At 39.5% G+C, this 17,802-nt stretch overlaps 1 protein-coding gene across 1 annotated transcript in view; it reads left to right on the top strand.

Moving 5' to 3' along the window:
• Pigx (phosphatidylinositol glycan anchor biosynthesis class X) overlaps nucleotides 1–17,552 on the top strand; it is a 28,348-nt gene extending 10,796 nt beyond the window's left edge. The window contains exons 4-8 of the mRNA XM_070028861.1: nucleotides 211–274; nucleotides 6,675–6,816; nucleotides 12,123–12,336; nucleotides 14,956–15,056; nucleotides 15,878–17,552. Of these exons, the coding sequence (XP_069884962.1) occupies nucleotides 211–274; nucleotides 6,675–6,816; nucleotides 12,123–12,336; nucleotides 14,956–15,056; nucleotides 15,878–16,021 (665 nt within the window). The 3' untranslated portion in view covers nucleotides 16,022–17,552. The remainder of the gene's footprint in view (nucleotides 1–210; nucleotides 275–6,674; nucleotides 6,817–12,122; nucleotides 12,337–14,955; nucleotides 15,057–15,877) is intronic.
• Nucleotides 17,553–17,802: the final 250 nt, after the last annotated feature.

Here is a 17,802-nt window from a genome sequence, read left to right as displayed (position 1 = left end):
TCCTGGAGTATAGATCCTCCCTCAGTTTTCCAAGTAGCTAGGGTGAGCCACCCCTTCCTACCTAAACTATTTAACATGAAATTTTTTTTTTTGTTTTGCCTTTAGGTTGGTTAGTTTTTCTGACAACCCAAGCATATTGGTGTAATTATTTTCAGTTGTTTAAATATTCTTTCACTGAGTGTCTTTTAAAAAGTCTTTTGATTCTTACAGGCATCAGGGCCACTTGTTCTGAAATTATTTTGAGGCAAGAAGTTTTGAAAGATGGTTTCCACAGGTAAGTTGCCCATTGATTTCTACTTATATTCACATACTGTCATATAATAGAGAAAGAGTTGATAGTTAAAATATGGACAAATTGAAATAAGGGTATCCTATGTGCTTCAAACTTTGAAACTATTAAAGTAATAGTGGAGAAAAATATATGCTTAATTTTATATATATAGCCAGAAGCTACATATACAATATCTCATTTAATCTTCACAATAGCCATGAGACAGATATTTCTTGATTTTTAGATGTGGAAACTAGGGCTCAGAAATAGAGCTGACTCAGATAATATTATTGTGCTGTGCTTTAAAGCTGTGCTGTCAAATAATATGTATCTCTTGAAATAATGATTTCTTCTTTACTAGACTTGGTTCCAAATAACCAAGCTGTTTCTAAATCTAAAACTGTTTTCAAAAGACAAATGTTTGCCAGGCATTGGAGGATCATACCTATAATCCTAGCTACTAAGGAGGCTGAGATCTGAGGACCCAAGTTTGGAGTCTGCTTGGCCAATAAAGTCTGTGAGATTCTTTTTTTTTTTTTTGGGGTCTGGTCGTGAGGCCTGAACCCGGCCTGGGCACTGTCCCTCAGCTCTTTAGCTCAAGGCTAGCGCTCTACCTCTTGAGCCACAGCGTCACGTCTGGCTTTTTTTTTTTTTTTTTTTTTTTTTGCTTATATGATGCTGAGGAATGGAACCCAGGGCCTCAGGCATGCAAGGCAAGCGCTCTACCACTGAGCCACCTTCCCAGCCCCATGTCTGTGAGAGTCTTAATCTTCAATTAATCACCAAAAAAAAAAAAAAAAAAAAAGCCGTGATTGGAACTGTGGCTCAAGTAGTAAAGTTCTAGTCTTGGTCACAAATGCTCAGGGACAGAACCTAGGCCCTGAGTTGAAACTAGCACAAAACCTAGGCCCTGGTCAGTCACAAAAACAACTAAATAAATGATAAATGTTTGGGGATGGGGATACAGCATGTATAAGGCCCTAAGTTTCATTCTTAGCCCCACAAACAAAAAAGATGTTTGCTAGTATTGAAGATCTAAAAGACTGGTAAAAACTTGTGGAAACTGTTCTATAAGAAAACTTCCTAGGGATGGGAAGGTGGCTCAGTGGTAGAGTGCTTTGCATGCATGAGGCTCTAAGTTCAATTCCTCAGCACCACATAAGCAGAAAAAGCCGAAGTGGCGCTGTGGCTCAAATGCTAGAGCTCTACCCTTGAGCTGAAGAGCTGGGGGACAGCTCCCAGGCCCAGAATTCAGGCCCCACGAATGACCAAAAAAAAAAGGAAAAAGGAAAAGAAAACTTCCTAAATTTTAAAGCTTTTCAAGTGATTTCTTTGAAATGAATCTTAGATCTTTGATAGCTAGATATATAAGTTTAATACTTTTTTAAGTAATTTCATTTTATAGTCACTTTAAGTGAAATCATCTCACTGTCCTCTGTCTTCAAAGTTAGTCTGTTCACATAAATGTTTAGGAAGTGATATAGTGGAAAAATTTGGTCTTCTTTTTACTTAGATTTGGGCTCAAAGTGTAGTTGTACTTCTCAGTATCTATGTGTCCTTAGGCAAGTTATTTAAGTGTGTAGTACCTTATCAGTGAAGCTGAGAGTGATAATATTTCCTTAGTATTGTGAGGATGAAATCAGAAAATACCAAAAGCTCCTCAGTATAGTACTTGTCATATAGTAATTACTCAAGAAATATGTTAACTGTTAATAATGAGTTAGGTGATCAAGTTAGGACTAACAGATTTTATTTATTTATTTATTTATTTATTTATTGTCAGTCCTGGGGCCTAAACTGTTGGCCTGGGCGCTGGCCCTCAGCTCTTTAGCTCAAGGCTAACATTCTACTACTTGAGCTACAGTGCCACTTCCAACTTTTTCTGCTTATGTGGTGCTGAGGAATTGAACCCAGGGCCTCATGCGTACTAGGCAAGCACTCTACCACTGAGCCACCTTCGCAGCCCACAGAGTTTGTTAGAGAGAAGTGAATGTAACGTAATAAAGTTAATTTGGGAAGGGAGATGGTGGGAAGACATTTCTAATAGTTGCTGGTATTCCAGAGACACATTTTACACGACATCAGGGGACTTATACTGAGTATGTAGTTTCTTTCTTTGCAGTTATTAGGCTGTGTAAAACTATTTCCCTGGCTGAATTTTAAGAGGAATAGGAGCTAGTGAACAGTGCAGAATTGACAGTAGAATCGTATATATGATTCTAGGAAGGAAGAAAAAGTACCTGTTTAGGCTTTTATGTTGGTGAATGTAGTTTTCCAGTTATAAATGATGAGAGTATAAGCAGTATATATAACCAAGGATGAAGTGAGAGAAACCATAAGAATAGTTCCGGAAAATAGAAATCCGTTTTACTTGTTTGAGACCTTGAGAAAGTATCATTTATCTCCCCTCTTACCCCCCTACCCCTTGGGCTTGAACTCAGGGCCTGGACACTCCCTGGGCTTCTTTTGCTCAAGGCTAGTGCTCTATCACTTGAGACATAGGGCCACTTCTAGCTTTTTCTTTTTCTTTTTTTTTTTTTTTTTACCTTTTAAAAAATGGTTTATTGTTCTCTCTGGAAACTGAGGAGGGGGAGGAGCAGGGCCGGCTGGGGCCGGCCCTGATGCAGCATCGCCAGGCCCTGGCCTGGGCCTGGGGACATCAGCGTGTCTTTCACGTCAGTGGGAATTTCCCTGAGCAAAGCATTTCTTTTTCTAGCTTTTTTCTGAGTAGTTTTTGGAGATAAGTGTCATGGGCTTTCCTGCCCAGGTTGGCTTTGAACCATGATCCTCAGATCTCAGCCTCCTGAGTAGCTAGGATTAAAGGTGTGAGCTACTGGTGCCCAGCTATCAGTTATCTTTTAAATTTTTATTTACTTTTTTTTTTTTTTGGTGGTACTAGAATTTGGTCTCAGGAACTCACACTTGCTAGACAGGCACTAAACCACTTGAGCTACTCTGCCAGCCTTTTTTGCATTGGTTATTTTTTTTAAATTAGTTTTTTATTGTGAAAATACTGTACAGAGGGGTTACAGTTACATGAGCAAGGTAATGAGTACATTTCTTACCAAGCATTGTTGCCTCCTCCTCTGTTTTTCCCCTACCATCCCTTCCCTCCCACCTCCACTACTACTGCTGCCCCCCCCCCTTGGTTATTTTTGAGACAGGGTCTCCCTTTATGCCCAGGCTAGCTTGGACTGTGATCCTCCTATTTTGGTTCCCCATGTTTTTGGTGAATGGTACCATCTCGCCCAGCCATTATATCCCTCCCCACTGACATAGCTAGAATGAGGCGTCAATGGGCCCTTTATTGGTTGAGATGATAACTCATGAAGTTTTTTCTTTTTTGGGCTGGGGCTATCCTCATACTATGATTTACCCATTTCCTCCTTACATATAACTAGGATTACAGGATTGAGCTACTATGCTGGCCAAAAATCATTTTTTCCTTGAGGATTTTTTTAAAATACTGATTTTAAATTTATATGTTTATTACATTAAGTTGTACAAAGGTTCAGGAGGCTTTTTAGTTATGTTTAGAGCAAAGATCTTGCTGCTAGGGTGGATAAGGAAAGATTAACAGATTGTAGATGTAGAAGAACTCAGCATTTTAAGTTCTCACTCAGCATTATGGCAGTGGGGACTCATGCATGTTCTCTGTACTTCTTTTTTGTTGCTAAATGTTGAAATTTGTTTAACCTTTCATGTCTCATCTCAGTGGCATTAGAGTCATTTACAACTTTGGGCTATTGCAAAGCAAGCTTCAGGAAACATCTTCGTGTAAGGCCTCATATAGACATGTTAAAACTGCCAAACTGCCACCAGCAAATATGGGATTTCTGTTTCTTCTTGTCAACATTTTGTATAGTCAGTCTTTTTAATCATAGATATTGTGGTAACTGTGTAATGGTATCATATTATGATTTGAATTTGTATTCCCTGATAACTGAGAATGTTGAACACCTTTTCACATCGTTATTGGCCACTTACATATCTTCCTTTATGAAGTATCTGCTTAAATTTACTTCTTTGTGTGTGTGTGTGTGTGTGTGTGTGTGTGTGTGTGTGTGTGTGTGTGTGTGTGTGTGTGGTGTGTGGTGTGTGTGTGGTGTGCGTGGTGTGCGTGGTGTGTAGTGTGTGTATGTGTACCAGCCATATTGGGGGATTGCATCCAGGGCCTTGTTCATGCTAAGCAAGTACTCTTTGATTGAACTATATCTCCAACCCCTTTAATACATTTTTAAACTGGATTGTTTCTCATCATATTGAGTTTAAAAATCCTTTAGTTGCTTTTGATACAAGACTTTTGGCAGTGCATGTATTCTGAAATGTTCAGTTCTGTGGCTTGCCATTTTATATTTTAGTAGGGTCTTTATTTTTCCCTGTCCTTTCCATTTTTTCTCTCTTCTTTCTTTTTGTTTGAATCAAGGTCTCACTCACTCACTATATAGCATAGATTAGTATGTGCTGGATTTACAGGAGTGTACCACCATACCCAGCAAGTACGGGGAGATTTTGAATGTAATTCTACTGAAGGTAAAATGCTGGGGTTTTTTTTTTGGTGTGTGTGTGTGTTGGAAAATATGTCTGTTTCTCTCTGTTTAAACTCAATTACTGAGAAGTCACTTCAACACAAAGACTTAATTTTGTCTATTTCTGTTTTGTGAAATTGTTGACAACTGGCTGTTGAGGATTCTCTTTTCTCTTTTTGATATTTATTTTTGATGCTGGTCCTGGGTCTTGAACTCAGGGCCTGGGCGCTCTCCCTGAGCTTCTTTTTGCTCAAGGCTAGTGCTCTACCACTTGGGCCACAGCTCCATTTCTGGCTTCTTTTGGTGATTTATTTGAGGTAAGGATTCACAGACTTCTTGCCCACGTTGGCTTTGAACGATTATCCTTAGATATCCATCTGAGTAGCTAAGATTACAGGCACAAGCCACTAGTGCCCAGCTTCTTTTTGATAGTTAGCAGTGTATAAAATAACTTTTACATTTTTAAAGTATAAAAATGGAAGCAAATATATAACAAATTTTAGGTGTCTCAAAAGACCAAGAGTGGGAGGGTGGGGGGAGGATGGGATGGGAAGGGGAAACAAAGGAGGAGGCTACAATGCTTGATAAGAAATGTACTCATTATCTTGCCCATGTAATTGTAACCCCTCTGTACAGTATTTTCACACACAAAAAAAAAGGCCAAGAGTATTTGCTATGAGGCTCTTTAAAGAAAGCTTTCCATCCTTGGTTTATGTATTCACAGGCTAGTAACACACTTGTGAGAACTATCTTTTTTATTGTTGTTGTTGTCGGTTTTGGGGCTTGAACTCTGAGGCCTGGGTGCTGTCCCTCTGCTCTTCAGATCAAGGCTAGCACTCTACCACTTGAGCCAGAGTGCCACTTCCTCTTTTTTTTTTTTCCCCCAGTACTGGGGCTTTAACTCAGGGCTTCGTGCTTGCTAGGCAGGTGTTCCACCATTGAGCATGCTTCCAGCTCTGTTTGGCTGGTTAATTAGAGATAAGGGTGTCATGTACTTTGCTGCCTTTATGAACCACAATCCCCAGTTCTCAGCCTCCTTTTTCTTGTGGGTCGAGGGGGTTTGAACTCAGGGCCTGGGCACTGTCCTTGAGCTTTTTTGTGCAAGGCTACTGCTCTTCTACTTTCAGCCACAGTTCCACTTCTGTTTTTTAGGTGGTTAATTGGAGATAAAAATCTAGGACTTTCCTGCCCAGGCTGGCTTTGAATCACAATCCTCAGATCTCATCCTCCTGAGTAGCTAGCATTACACACTTGAGCCACCAGCAGCCAGCTCCTATAATGTATTTTAATTTGTAGATATATTTATGAGGTCAGAAAAGATTATATGTATATATACCATATCTATGTATATATGTGTATGTATTCATGTAGATATATAAATGGTTTATAGCAAATATTGAACCAGATGGAGCTATATATGTATAAATATATGTATACATGTGCATGTACACACATATGTGAACATATGTATATACTGCAATATGTGATATATGTATATAATATACATATACATCTATTTACACATGTGTGTATAGATGCATACATATATATTTACACACATATCATTTGTTGAAAGACTTATCTTTCCCTATCAAATTATGTTGTTTACTTTATTGAAAATATGTGATTACTTTTTGGATTTAATTGTTTTTCAAGTGATCTTAATTTTTTTTCTAATAAACATTATTGCTTATAACATAAATTATGAAAGAGCTAATGGGTAACTATGACATAGTATAAATATTTCATTTGTTAATCTACTTTTGGAAAGTGAATTTGAAATATAATGTTTGTGCTGTTGTAGACACAATGTTGTACTATATCATTTAACAATTGAATGAAGAGATTTATTTTAAACTGTACTTGTCTTCCAGAGACCTTGTAATAAAAGTGAAGTTTGGAGAAAGCATTGAAGACTTGCAGACCTGCCGACTCTTAATTAAACATTATATCCCAACAGGACTTTTTGTGGATCCATATGAACTGGCTTCATTACGAGAGAAAAACATAACAGAGGTATAACTATTAAGAATTTTTTTCTGTGAGAAATTAATTAAGGGACTCAATAACTTGGATCAAGGCAAAATACATCAGACAAACGAATTTACATTTTGTTTAAATATATAAAGCAATACTTTAGCTGAGTCCTGGTGGCTCACACTTGTAAACCTAGCTACTCAGGAGGCTGAGATCTGAGGATTATGGTTTGAAGCCAGTGAGGAGTTAAAGTGAGACTTTAATCTCCATTTAAGCTCAAACAAAGCCTGGGCTGTGGCTCAAGTGATTGCGTGCTAGCCTGGACCCTGAGTTCAAGTTCCAGAACCAGCACAAAAACAAAACAAATAGATACTTTTAGAGATAGAATGAGAGTATTTTTCAATAAGTGAGTTATTACTACAACTTGTTATTACTAATGGGAGTATTTTTCAACAAGTGAGTTATTACTACAACTTGTTATTACTACATCATCTGAGCTGGTTTAAAGCTTTTCAGCATGATAGCTTACAGAAAATATTATATACATCTATGTGTGTATACAGAGAAGATTAATGATTAGTAAGTAGTACTTCCATAGCAATTTTGTTAAACTATATTTTATGTATGGAAAAGAAGGAAACAAATACTTAATAGATATCTATCTATATGCCAGGTATTTTCTTTTTCTTTTTTTTTTTTAAAGAAGGTAAATTAACTTTTTTTTTTTTTTTTTTTTGCTCAGGGAGCTTGAACTCGGGGCCTGGGTGCTGTCCTTGAGCCTCTTTGTGCTTAAGGCTAGTGCTCTATCACTTGAGCTACAGTGCCACTTCTGGCTTGTTCTGAGTAGTTTATTGGGGATGAGAGTGTCATGGGCTTTCTAGCCCAGGCTGGCTTTGAACTGTGATCCTTAGATCTTAGTCTCCTGAATAGCTAGGATTACAGATGTGAGCCATTGGCTCCTGGCTTAAAATTAACCTTTTTAAAAAAAATTGTGTCTCATACTACTTATATAAATCAATCTTTTTTTTTTTTTCCTGCTGGTCCTGGGGTTTGAACTCAGGGCCTGGGCTCTGTCCCTGAGCCTCCTCTCTGTGCTTAAGGCTAGTGCTCTACTATTTGAGCTACAGTGCTACTTCTGCCTTTTTATGTTTATGTGGTACTGAGGAATTGAATCCTGGGTTTCATGCATGCTAGGCAAGCACTTTACACAATGTCACATTCCCAACCCATAAATCAATCTTTATAGCAATCCTAAAGACACATTATCTCCATTTTTTTTTTTTTTTGCTGGTCCTGGGGCTTGAACTCAGGGCCTGGGCACTGTCCCTGAGTTTCATTTTTGCTCAAGGCTGGCACTCTACATCTTGAACCACAGCCGAGAAATGTCTTGGCTACTTATTAATTGACAAGTTTCTCCTTACCTTGATACTTGGCTTCCTAATCTAAACCCTAATCTTGTGTTAATTTTTTTCCCCTTACTACTGGGGTTTGTACTCAGAGCCTCACTGCTCTTTAGGCAGGAGCTCTATCACTTGAGCCATATCTCCAGCCCTTCTTTTGCTTTTCAGTTTGTTTTTCAGAAAGAATCTAAAGCTTTTCCCCAGGCTAACCTCAGACCTTGATCTTCCCTCTGCCTCCTGAGTAGCTGAAATTGTGGTCATATACCATCAGGCATAGGCCTGTATTTCTTTATTTATTTTGAAAATTTATAGAAAAATATATGTCACACAGGCTGGGAATGTGGCTCAGTGGTAGATTGGTTGTCTAGCATGCATGAAGCCCTAGGTTCCATTCCTCAGTACCACATAAACATAAAAAGCTGGAAGTGGCACTCTGGCTTAAGTAATAGAGTGCTAGCCTTGAGCACAGAGAGGCTCGGACAGTGCCCAGGCCTTGAGTTCAAGCCCCAGGATTGGCAAAAAAAAAATATGACTATATGTCACATGTCCCATAACCCATAATTGGAAATTGATGCATTAATATCATACATTATTTTTCTTCTTTCTAGCTGAGTTGAGACTATGGCCCAATCCCTTGTGCAGAGGAATGTTGTCATGAAAAGTACTATTACATGTTGATTTTAACAAATAGAAGGAAAGTTATATGCAGAATTAGTTTTTTTTTTTGTTTTGTTCTGTTCTTCTTTGTTGGTCCTGGGGCTTGAATTCTGGGCCTGGATGCTGCCCCTCAGCTCTTCAGCTCAAGGCTAGTGCTGTACCACTTAAGCCACAGCATCACTTCTTATGTGATGCTGAGGAATCAAACCCAGGGCCTCATGCATACAAGGCAAGCACTCTACCACTGAGCCACCTTGCCAGCCCTATATGCAGAATTAGTTGTTGCCTGTATGGAATTAAATCTTCCTGGAGATAAACATTTTTGCCTCTAACTAATTTAGAACAATTGGACAAAGCAGATGGGTGGTATGGCTACAAAATCCGTTGTAAGGCATTTGAGATCAATCAACACAAACCCTAAATAAGTTTAAAAGGGGTTGAAGGTTTAATGGAGTGGGGAGCACACACTTAGCATTCCTGATGTCCTCAGTGTAATATCACCATTGCAAAAAGAAAAAGCTTCACCAAAAGACATCTAATAAACTTGATTTCTTTTATTATTTATTTTGGTTGGTTGTGGAGCTTGAACTCGGCCTGGGTACTGTCCCTCAGCTTTTTAGCTCAAGGTTAGCGCTTGAGCCACAGCACTACTTCCAGTTTTCTTGTGGTTAATTGAAGATAAGAGTCTCATGGATTTTCCTGACCAGGCTGGTTTTGAACCACAATCCTCAGATCTCAGCCTCCTGAGTAGCTAGGATTACAGGTGTGAGCCACCAGCACCCGGCTCATTTCATTTTTAAGTAAGGTTATTAGAGTGCTCTTTCTTTCTTAGTTCTTCAGTTGGATCCAGCCTAGTACCTCACACCTTCTTGGCTAGCACTCTACCACTGAGCTATACCTCCAGCCTCTAGACAAACACTTAAATAAAAAGTCTCCTGTACTCGGGGCTAGCAAAGTGGCTCAGTGGTAGAGTGCTTGCCTTGCATGCATGAGGCCCTCAGCACCATATGAACAGAAAAAGCTGGAAGTGTCGCTGTGGCTCACGTGGTGGGGCGTTCTCCTTGAGCTGAAGAGCTTAGGGACAGTGCCCAGACCCAAAGTTCAGGCCCCACAACTGGCAAGAAAAAAAAAAAGTCTCTCATACTCCTTGAAAACAACATAATACTCAGTTAAAACATGAAATTGATATTTTGTAGTTCCAAGTGAAAATACAATGTTTTTGAAACTCTAACTTTTACTCAGTCAAAATATATGATATTTAGACTTAGGCTTTTGTACAAGAAAAGGAGCCAAAGCCCAGCGCATACCTGTAATCCTAGATACAAGGAGGCTGATCTGAGGATCACAGTTCAAAGCTATCCCCAAAAGGAAAGGGCTGAGAATCTTTTTTTTTTTTTTGGGTCTGGTCGTGGGGCCTGAACTCTGGGCCTAGGCGCTGTCCCTCAGCTCTTCAGCTCAAGGCTAGTGCTCCACCACTTGAGCCACAGTGCCACTTCTGGCTTTTTTCTTTTTTTGCTTATGTGGTGCTGAGGAATCGAACCCAGGGCCTCATGAATGCAAGGCAAGCACTTTACCACTGAGCCACCTTCCCAGCCCCAGGGCTGAGAATCTTATCTCTGTCTAACCACCAAAACACTGGAAGTAGAAGTGGAGTTGTGGCTCAAGGAGTAGAATATCAGTTTTGAGCAAAAAAGCCCGGAGTTCAAGTCTTAGTACTAGCACCAAAAAGAGAAAAAGAAAAGATTTAATGTCTCTCTTGAAATAACCAAGAAATAGACAAAATATATAAAATAATGAAACAAGCCATTGAATATCAGGTAGTAAAAGGCACTGATATTGAGAGAAGTAACATATAAACATGAACCCCAGGATTACCCTATTTTTCTTCCTGTAGTTGTCTTTTGGCTATAGAATTCTTTTTTAAAACTGCATCTTAAAAAAGTTTGCAAGGGCTGAGGATGTCATTCAGCGTAGAAGTGGAGTGTTTAGCATGCATGAGGTCCTGGGTTTGATCTCCAGTATTAACACAAGATCCAAGATCCTGTGCTGGGCGCCGGTGACTCATACCTGTAATCCTAGCTACTCAGGAGGCTGAGATCTGAGGATTGTGGTTCAAAGCCAGCCTGGGCAGGAAAGTCTGTGAAACTTTTATCGCCAATAAACACTCAGAAAACTGGAAGCAGTGCTGTAGCTCAAGTGGTAGAGCGCTCGCCTTGAGCTGAAGAGCTGAGGGACAGCGCCCAGGCCCAGAGTTCAAGCCCCATGACTGACAAAAAAAGAAAAAGATCCAAGCTACTTGTGTGCCACTTTTTCCATTAACTTTTTTTTCTCCCTAATCATGGGGCTTGAACTTGGAGACTGTCCCTGAGCATTTTGCTCAAAGCTAGTGTTCTACCACTTCTAGCCACAGTACCACTTCCAGTTTTCTGGTGGTTAATTGTAGATAAAAGTTTCACAGACTTCCTGTCCAGGCTGGCTTTGAACTGCAATCCTCTGATCTCAGCCTCTTGAGTAGCTAGGATTATAGGTGTGTGCCACCAGTGCCTGGCTCCACTAACTTTTTATACCCACTATGGAAAGAGTTGACAATCTTTGCCTATCTGACTCACTACCATTTTACTTGCTTCACTAAAGAACAGGAAATTACCAGAGTTATCCCATTCATTGTAACCTAATACAGGCTTCTGTTTCTGTTACAGTTAGTTTTGTAATTACTGAATGATATCATATTTATTCACATAATTTAACTTACCTTGATACTTGTTTTATCACCTAAATAGAAGTTAGTCGGGAAATTTCATAGAAACTTTTTTTTTATTATGGGGAAAGCTGTTACCCCAGGGTATATTTTCTCCAGTTGATTCCTGTGTTTTCTATGAAAAATTAAAAATGGAGGAATAACAGAGGTATTCTTTTTTTTTTTTTTTTTTTTTTTTTGTCGGTCGTGGGGCTTGAACTCTGAGCCTGGGCGCTGTCCCTCAGCTCTTCAGCTCAAGGCTAGCGCTCTACCACTTGAGCTACAGCTCCACTTCCGGTTTTCTGGTGGTTTATTGGAGATAGGAGTCTCACGGTCTCTCCTGCCCGGGCTGGCTTTGAACCGCGATCCTCAGATCTCAGCCTCCTGAGTAGCTAGGATTACAGGCGTGAGCCACCAGCGCCCGGCTAGAGGTATTCTTTAAGGGGGTAAATTGACACTTCTGCATATCTGTATAATAGTTGTCTTCATTTACTTTTGGATTTTCATTTTTCCTTATTTCTTATTAATAATACTGGTGTTCTCTTCAACAGGCAGTGATGGTTTCAGAACATTTTAATATAGAAGCCCCCAATTATCTGTCCAGGGAATCTGAAATTCTCATGTATGCCAGAAAAGATGTCCAGTGCATTGATTGTTTCCACGCCTTCTTACCTGTGCATTACCGCTACCATCGGCCACAAAGCAAAGATGGAGAAACACATATTGTGGTCAACAACCCAGATCTGTTGATGTACTGTGACCAAGGTGAGGGTGGCAAGGCTTCCAGCAAGACAGACATGGCTAAAGCTTGTTTCTGCCTGGTGCTAGTGGCTCATGCCTATAATCCTAGCTACTCTGGAGGCTGAGATCTGAGGGTCACAGTTCTAAGCCAGCCCAGGCAGAAAAGTCCCTATGAGACTTTTATCTCCAATCAACCACTCAAAAACTGGAAGGGGAGATGTGGTTCAAAGTGGTAGAGCACTAGCCTTGAGTGAAAGAGCTCAGGGATAGCGCCCAGGCTCTGAGTTCAAGCCCTATTACTGCAAAAAAGGAAAAAAAAAAAAAGCTTGTTTCTTTTTTTATTTCAACCTTTTGATTGGAAATTGAAACAGATGACCTATAATTACCATCCAAGGGAAGACACAAAACTTTGCTTGCCACCCTAGTGGCTGTTTGTCTAATCATAGCCTTCTTCCCTCTAACACTAACCCTTTTTTTCACACTAATGTTATAGATTCTTAGATGTTGTCATTTAGTCTTGTTCATACAATCTTTTATTTCTATGAAGTCCCTTTGTTCGTGCATGTCTCTTTCTTCTTTGAAATTAATCTATTAAAATGACTACAGTCATTTGACCAGTAAGGTTTTTTCTCCTAGCTTCTGTTCTCCTGATTTTATTATGATGGAGTTCCTTATATTCCTCTGACTCCTTTATTTCCTGGATGTCGGCAGTTTGCTCCAGAAGTATGAATAGATGTAGGTTTGATTACTTTGACAAATAGGTAGTAGTGCTGTGTTGTTTTATCAGTAGGCATACTATATCTGTCTTTGTTGTTGTTTATTTGTTTTGTCCTTCCTGGTTTGGGGAATTGAATTCAGGAACTTCTGCATGCTGGGTGAGCATTCTACCATTTGAACAATGCCTCTATGGCCCCTTTTCCCCATTTCCTTTTTTTCAGTACTAGGATTTGAACTGCTTTTTTTTTTTTAATTTTGTTTGTGAAAAAGGGTTTTGCTAACTATACCCAGGCTATTTTCAAACTCATGATTTTCCTGTGTCTACTTCTTAAGTAGCTGAGATTATAGGTGTGTACCACCATACCTGGCATTTTGTTTCGTTTTAGTAATACTGGATTTTGAACTCAGGGGTTTTTCTGTTAGTAAGTAGGTATTCTACTGGTTGAACCATACCCCTCAACTCTTGTTATTTTTGATACTGGGTTTCTTTATGTAGCCCAAGTTGATTGTGAACTCAAGATCATTTGGAATGCTAGGGTTAGAGACTTGTGCTCTCATTGCTGGGTGATTGTTCTCTATAGACATTGATCCACCTTGCTTCTATCCTACTTTCTTTTTTGTACTGATATTTCAGGTCTTTATGTCTTTGGATGTTTTGTCTCTATTACATGTCTTTTAGTGTCCTTTTGTTGGCTTTTTTTGTTGCTGTTGTTAACTTTTGACTTTGCCCAGGTTTTTAAAAGGTGAAGATTTTGATGAATTGAACGCATTTTTTTTTTTTTTTGGGTCCAGTCGTGGGGCCTGAACTCTGGGCCTGGCCGCTGTCCCTCAGCTCTTCAGCTCAAGGCTAGCGCTCTACCACTTGAGCCACAGCGCCTCTTCCAGCTTTTTTCTTTTTGATTATGTGGTGCTGAGGAATCGAACCCAGACCCTCATGCATGCAAAGCAAGTGCTCTACCACTGAGCCATCTTCCCAGCCCAATGCAATTTTTTTTTATTATTTCTTCCTCCTTTTTTTTTTTCTGGCTAACATTGGAAGTGAAATCTTGAGTAATCCTGAGTAGCTAGGATTATAGGCATGAGCCACTGTTTCTCTGCTCACTTTTTTTTTTGTTGTTGTTGGTTATGGGGTTTGAACTCTGGGCATGGGTACTGTCCCTCAGCTCTTCAGCTCAAGGCTAGTGCTCTACCACTTAAGCCACAGTGCTACTTCTTTTCTGAATTGTTTATTGGAGATAAGAGTCTCACAGACTTTGCTGCTTGGGCTGGCTTTGAACAGTGATCCTCAGATTTCAACCTCCTAAGTAGCTAGGATTACAGGTGTGAGTCACTGGTGCCCAGCTCTGCTCACTATTAAGAAGACTTCAGGAAAGGTAGCTCAGTGGTAGAGTGCTTGCCTTGAATTCATGAGGCCCTGGGTTCGATTCCTCAGCACCACATAAGCAGAAAAAGTCGGAAGTGGCCTGTAATCTTAGCTACTTAGGAGGCTGAGATCTGAGGATAACAGTTCAAAGCCAGCCTGGGCAAGAAAGTTCATGAGACTCTTTTCTCCAATAAACCACCAGAAAACCTGAAGAGGCGCTGTGGCTCAAGCTATAGAGCACTTGAGCTCAAGAGCTGAAGGATAGTGTACAGGCCCAGAGTTCAAGCCTCATGACCAACAACAACAACAAAAGATTTATATTAAACATGTAATGGCATTGTTGAGAAGTCAGGTTAAATTTCTGTGATACCTTTGTAATTTTATAATTTTATAGTCATCCACATTTAAAAAAAAAGATGCTAAAATGAATCTGAATCATATCTATTACATGTTAAAAGGTTTCAATACTCACATCTTTGCATGAAAGGCTGCTGCTGAAGTTCAGCAGCAGCCTTTAGTCCAAATTAAAGTTTTCTGTTATCTTGTTCTACCACTTTTCTCAGAATTTCCGGTTTTGAAATGCTGGGCACAATCCAAAGTGGCAGCTCCTTGTGCTTTCAAGAGTAAGGATATCTGCCAGTGGAACAGTATGAAGTATAAGTCGGTAAGCTAATATTCTGTGTTTTTAGTGCCTTCTCATTTAGAAATCTTTTGTATACTTTCATTACATTTAAACTTATCAAACACCATAAATGTCAGATAACCATGTGGCGTTATTTATTTATTGTGCATATTTAGATCTGAAGTGCTTTCTTTGTTGCTAGAAGTCTTTCTACCAGGTAGCTCAGAAAAGCCACATCTTACAGTGTGGTATGCTGTGCATATCAGAGAACTGACAATTGAGAATAGGTGAGTGTGCCAACATTTAAGACAGCTTAGAATTGCTTTTGAGCACACTGTCACTGCCATGTGGTACCTGAATAGTGTACCTGAATAGTTTTCAAACTCTAAAATACCTTTGGAAAAATGTGATTTTTTTTTCTTTGTCAGTCATGAAACGAACTCAAGGCCTGGATGCTGCCCAAGCTCTTTCTGTTCAAGGCTTAGTACTCTACCATTTTGAGCAATAGCTCCCCTTCCAGTTTTTGAGTGATTAATTGGAGATAAGAGTCTCAGAAGGACTTTTCTGCACAGACTGGCTTAGAACAGTGACCTTCAGATCTTAGCCTTTTGAGTAGCTAGGATTACAGATGTGAGCCACTGGTGTCTGGCTTGATTTTTTTTTTTAAATACAAATGAATAGTATTTTTAAAAAATCAGTTGTGGTGCTTGAACTCAGAGCCTAGGCACTGTCCTTGAGTAGAACACTAGCCTTGAGCAAAAATGCTTACAAAGCTTAGGTCCACACACACACAAAAGAAATAGTGATCTTAATGTAAGATGTAGCATTTTAAATGTCTCTAATTCTCACTCTTCTCTCTACAGATCCTCAAGAATGTAACCTTACATGTTCCAGTAGGACTGACTATACATACCTCGTTAGTATGCTCTGTGACTCTGCTCATTACTATCCTGTGTTCTATTTTAATCCTTCTTGCTGTTTTCAAATATGGCCACTTTTTCATATAAGTTTTTTACAGTTAAATGTTTTCTGTAATCCTAAATAACTTATTGTGTTTAGAAATGTTCTTCTAAAATTCATAACTTTCGTGTTTTATCTTTATTTATAGTTAAAGTTGCCAGAGGAAATTTTAAGTCACTCTAAGCTAATTCCAAAATTTAGTGCTTTTGTGTAAAACTTTGAAAATGTTTAGTCATCAAGGGCCTATAGCAAAGGCTTAATTCGGCTGCATTAACATTTATTGTTAAAAGTGACTATCTTGGAAAAAACTTAGAAAAGATAAGATAGAAAATAAGATAGAAAAAATCAGTTCATTATAATTGGTGACAAATTATTCTCACTTTATAAATATGAACCTTTCCATTTAAGCTAAAAATGGAGAAAATCCTTATAAAAATAAAATGGGTTATCTAGCTCAAGTGGTTGATACTTACCTAGCATGTATGAAGCCCTGACTTCAATCCACAGTACTTTCCTCTCAAGAAAAAGAAAAAGAAAAAATTAATTTAGATGGAAATCAGGTTTAATTTGAATGTTAGTTTTATGAGACTACTAAAGTTGAGAATGTCAAGGAAAAAAATTATTTTTTTTCCTGTTACCTTTTAAAATATTTCTCTTTTGGGTCCAGTCGTGGGGCCTGAACTTTCGGCCTGGACACTGTCACTCAGCTTTTCAGCTCAAGGCTAGTGCTCTACCACTTGAGCCACAGCGCCACTTCCGGCTTTTTTCTTTTTGCTTATGTAGTGCTGAGGAATCGAACCCAGGGCCTCAGGCATGCAAGGCAAGCACTCTATCACTGAGCCACCTTCCTAGCCCTAAAATATTTCTTTTGCATGTATAAATTGGCTGGAGGTTTAATAAAACTGAAAACTAAGAAACTAAGATTCACTGATTTTCTACTGAGTTTGTTGGGGAGACAATTCAAGTTGTCTTTGTGTGTGTGTGTGTGTGTGCGCGTGTGTGCGTGCACGTGTGCGTGTGTGTACAACCCTGGGGCTTGAATTCAGGGCTCTTGTGCTGACTCTAAGCTTGTTTTGAGCACGGCTAGTGCTATGTACCTGAGCCACAGCTTCACTTCCGGCTTTTTTGGTAGTTAAATGGAAATAAGAGTCTCCCAGGCTTTTTTGCCCAGCCTAGTTATAAACTACAGTTCTCAGATCTCAGCTTCCCGATTACAGGCATGAGCTGCTGATATCCAGCTTCAAGTTGCCATTCTTAAGAAGTGTTCTGTGAAATTAACAACAAAAAAAAAGGAATTTCCAAGTGATTTTTTTTTCCTTAGACAAAGGGATTTGTCTACTGTTATATATTGGGGGGGAAATAAAAAAATAAACTAGGGCTGGTAAGGTGGCTTAGTGGCAGAGTGCTTGCCTTGCATGCATGGGGTCCTGGGTTCAATTTCTCAGCACCACATAAGCAAAAAAAGCCGGAAGTGATGCTGTGGCTCAAGTGGTAGAGTGCTAGCCTGAGCTGAAAAGCTGAGGGGTAATGCCCAGGCCCAGAGTTCAGACCCCTCAACCAACAAAAAAAAAAAGAAAATACCATAGGCTTATTAGGCTATTAAAAAAATTAGAACAAGGGCTGGGAAGGTGGCTCAGTGGTAGAGCGCTTGCCTTGCATGCCTGAGGCCCTGGGTTCGATTCCCCAGCACCACATAAGCAAAAAAGGAAGAAAGCTGGAAGTGGAGCTGTGGCTCAAGTGGTAAAGCGCTAGCCTTGAGCTGAAGAGCTGAGGGACAGCACCCAGGTCCAGAGTTCAGGCCCACGACCCAACCCCAAAAAACATTAAA

Source organism: Dipodomys merriami, unplaced genomic scaffold (genome assembly GCF_024711535.1).
Source record: "Dipodomys merriami isolate MVZ:Mamm:240054 unplaced genomic scaffold, mDipMer1.0.p SCAF_2, whole genome shotgun sequence".
Lineage (NCBI taxonomy): Eukaryota > Metazoa > Chordata > Mammalia > Rodentia > Heteromyidae > Dipodomys > Dipodomys merriami.
The sequence above is the reverse complement of the archived record's forward strand: the minus strand, read 5'-3'. Positions and strand labels throughout refer to the sequence as shown.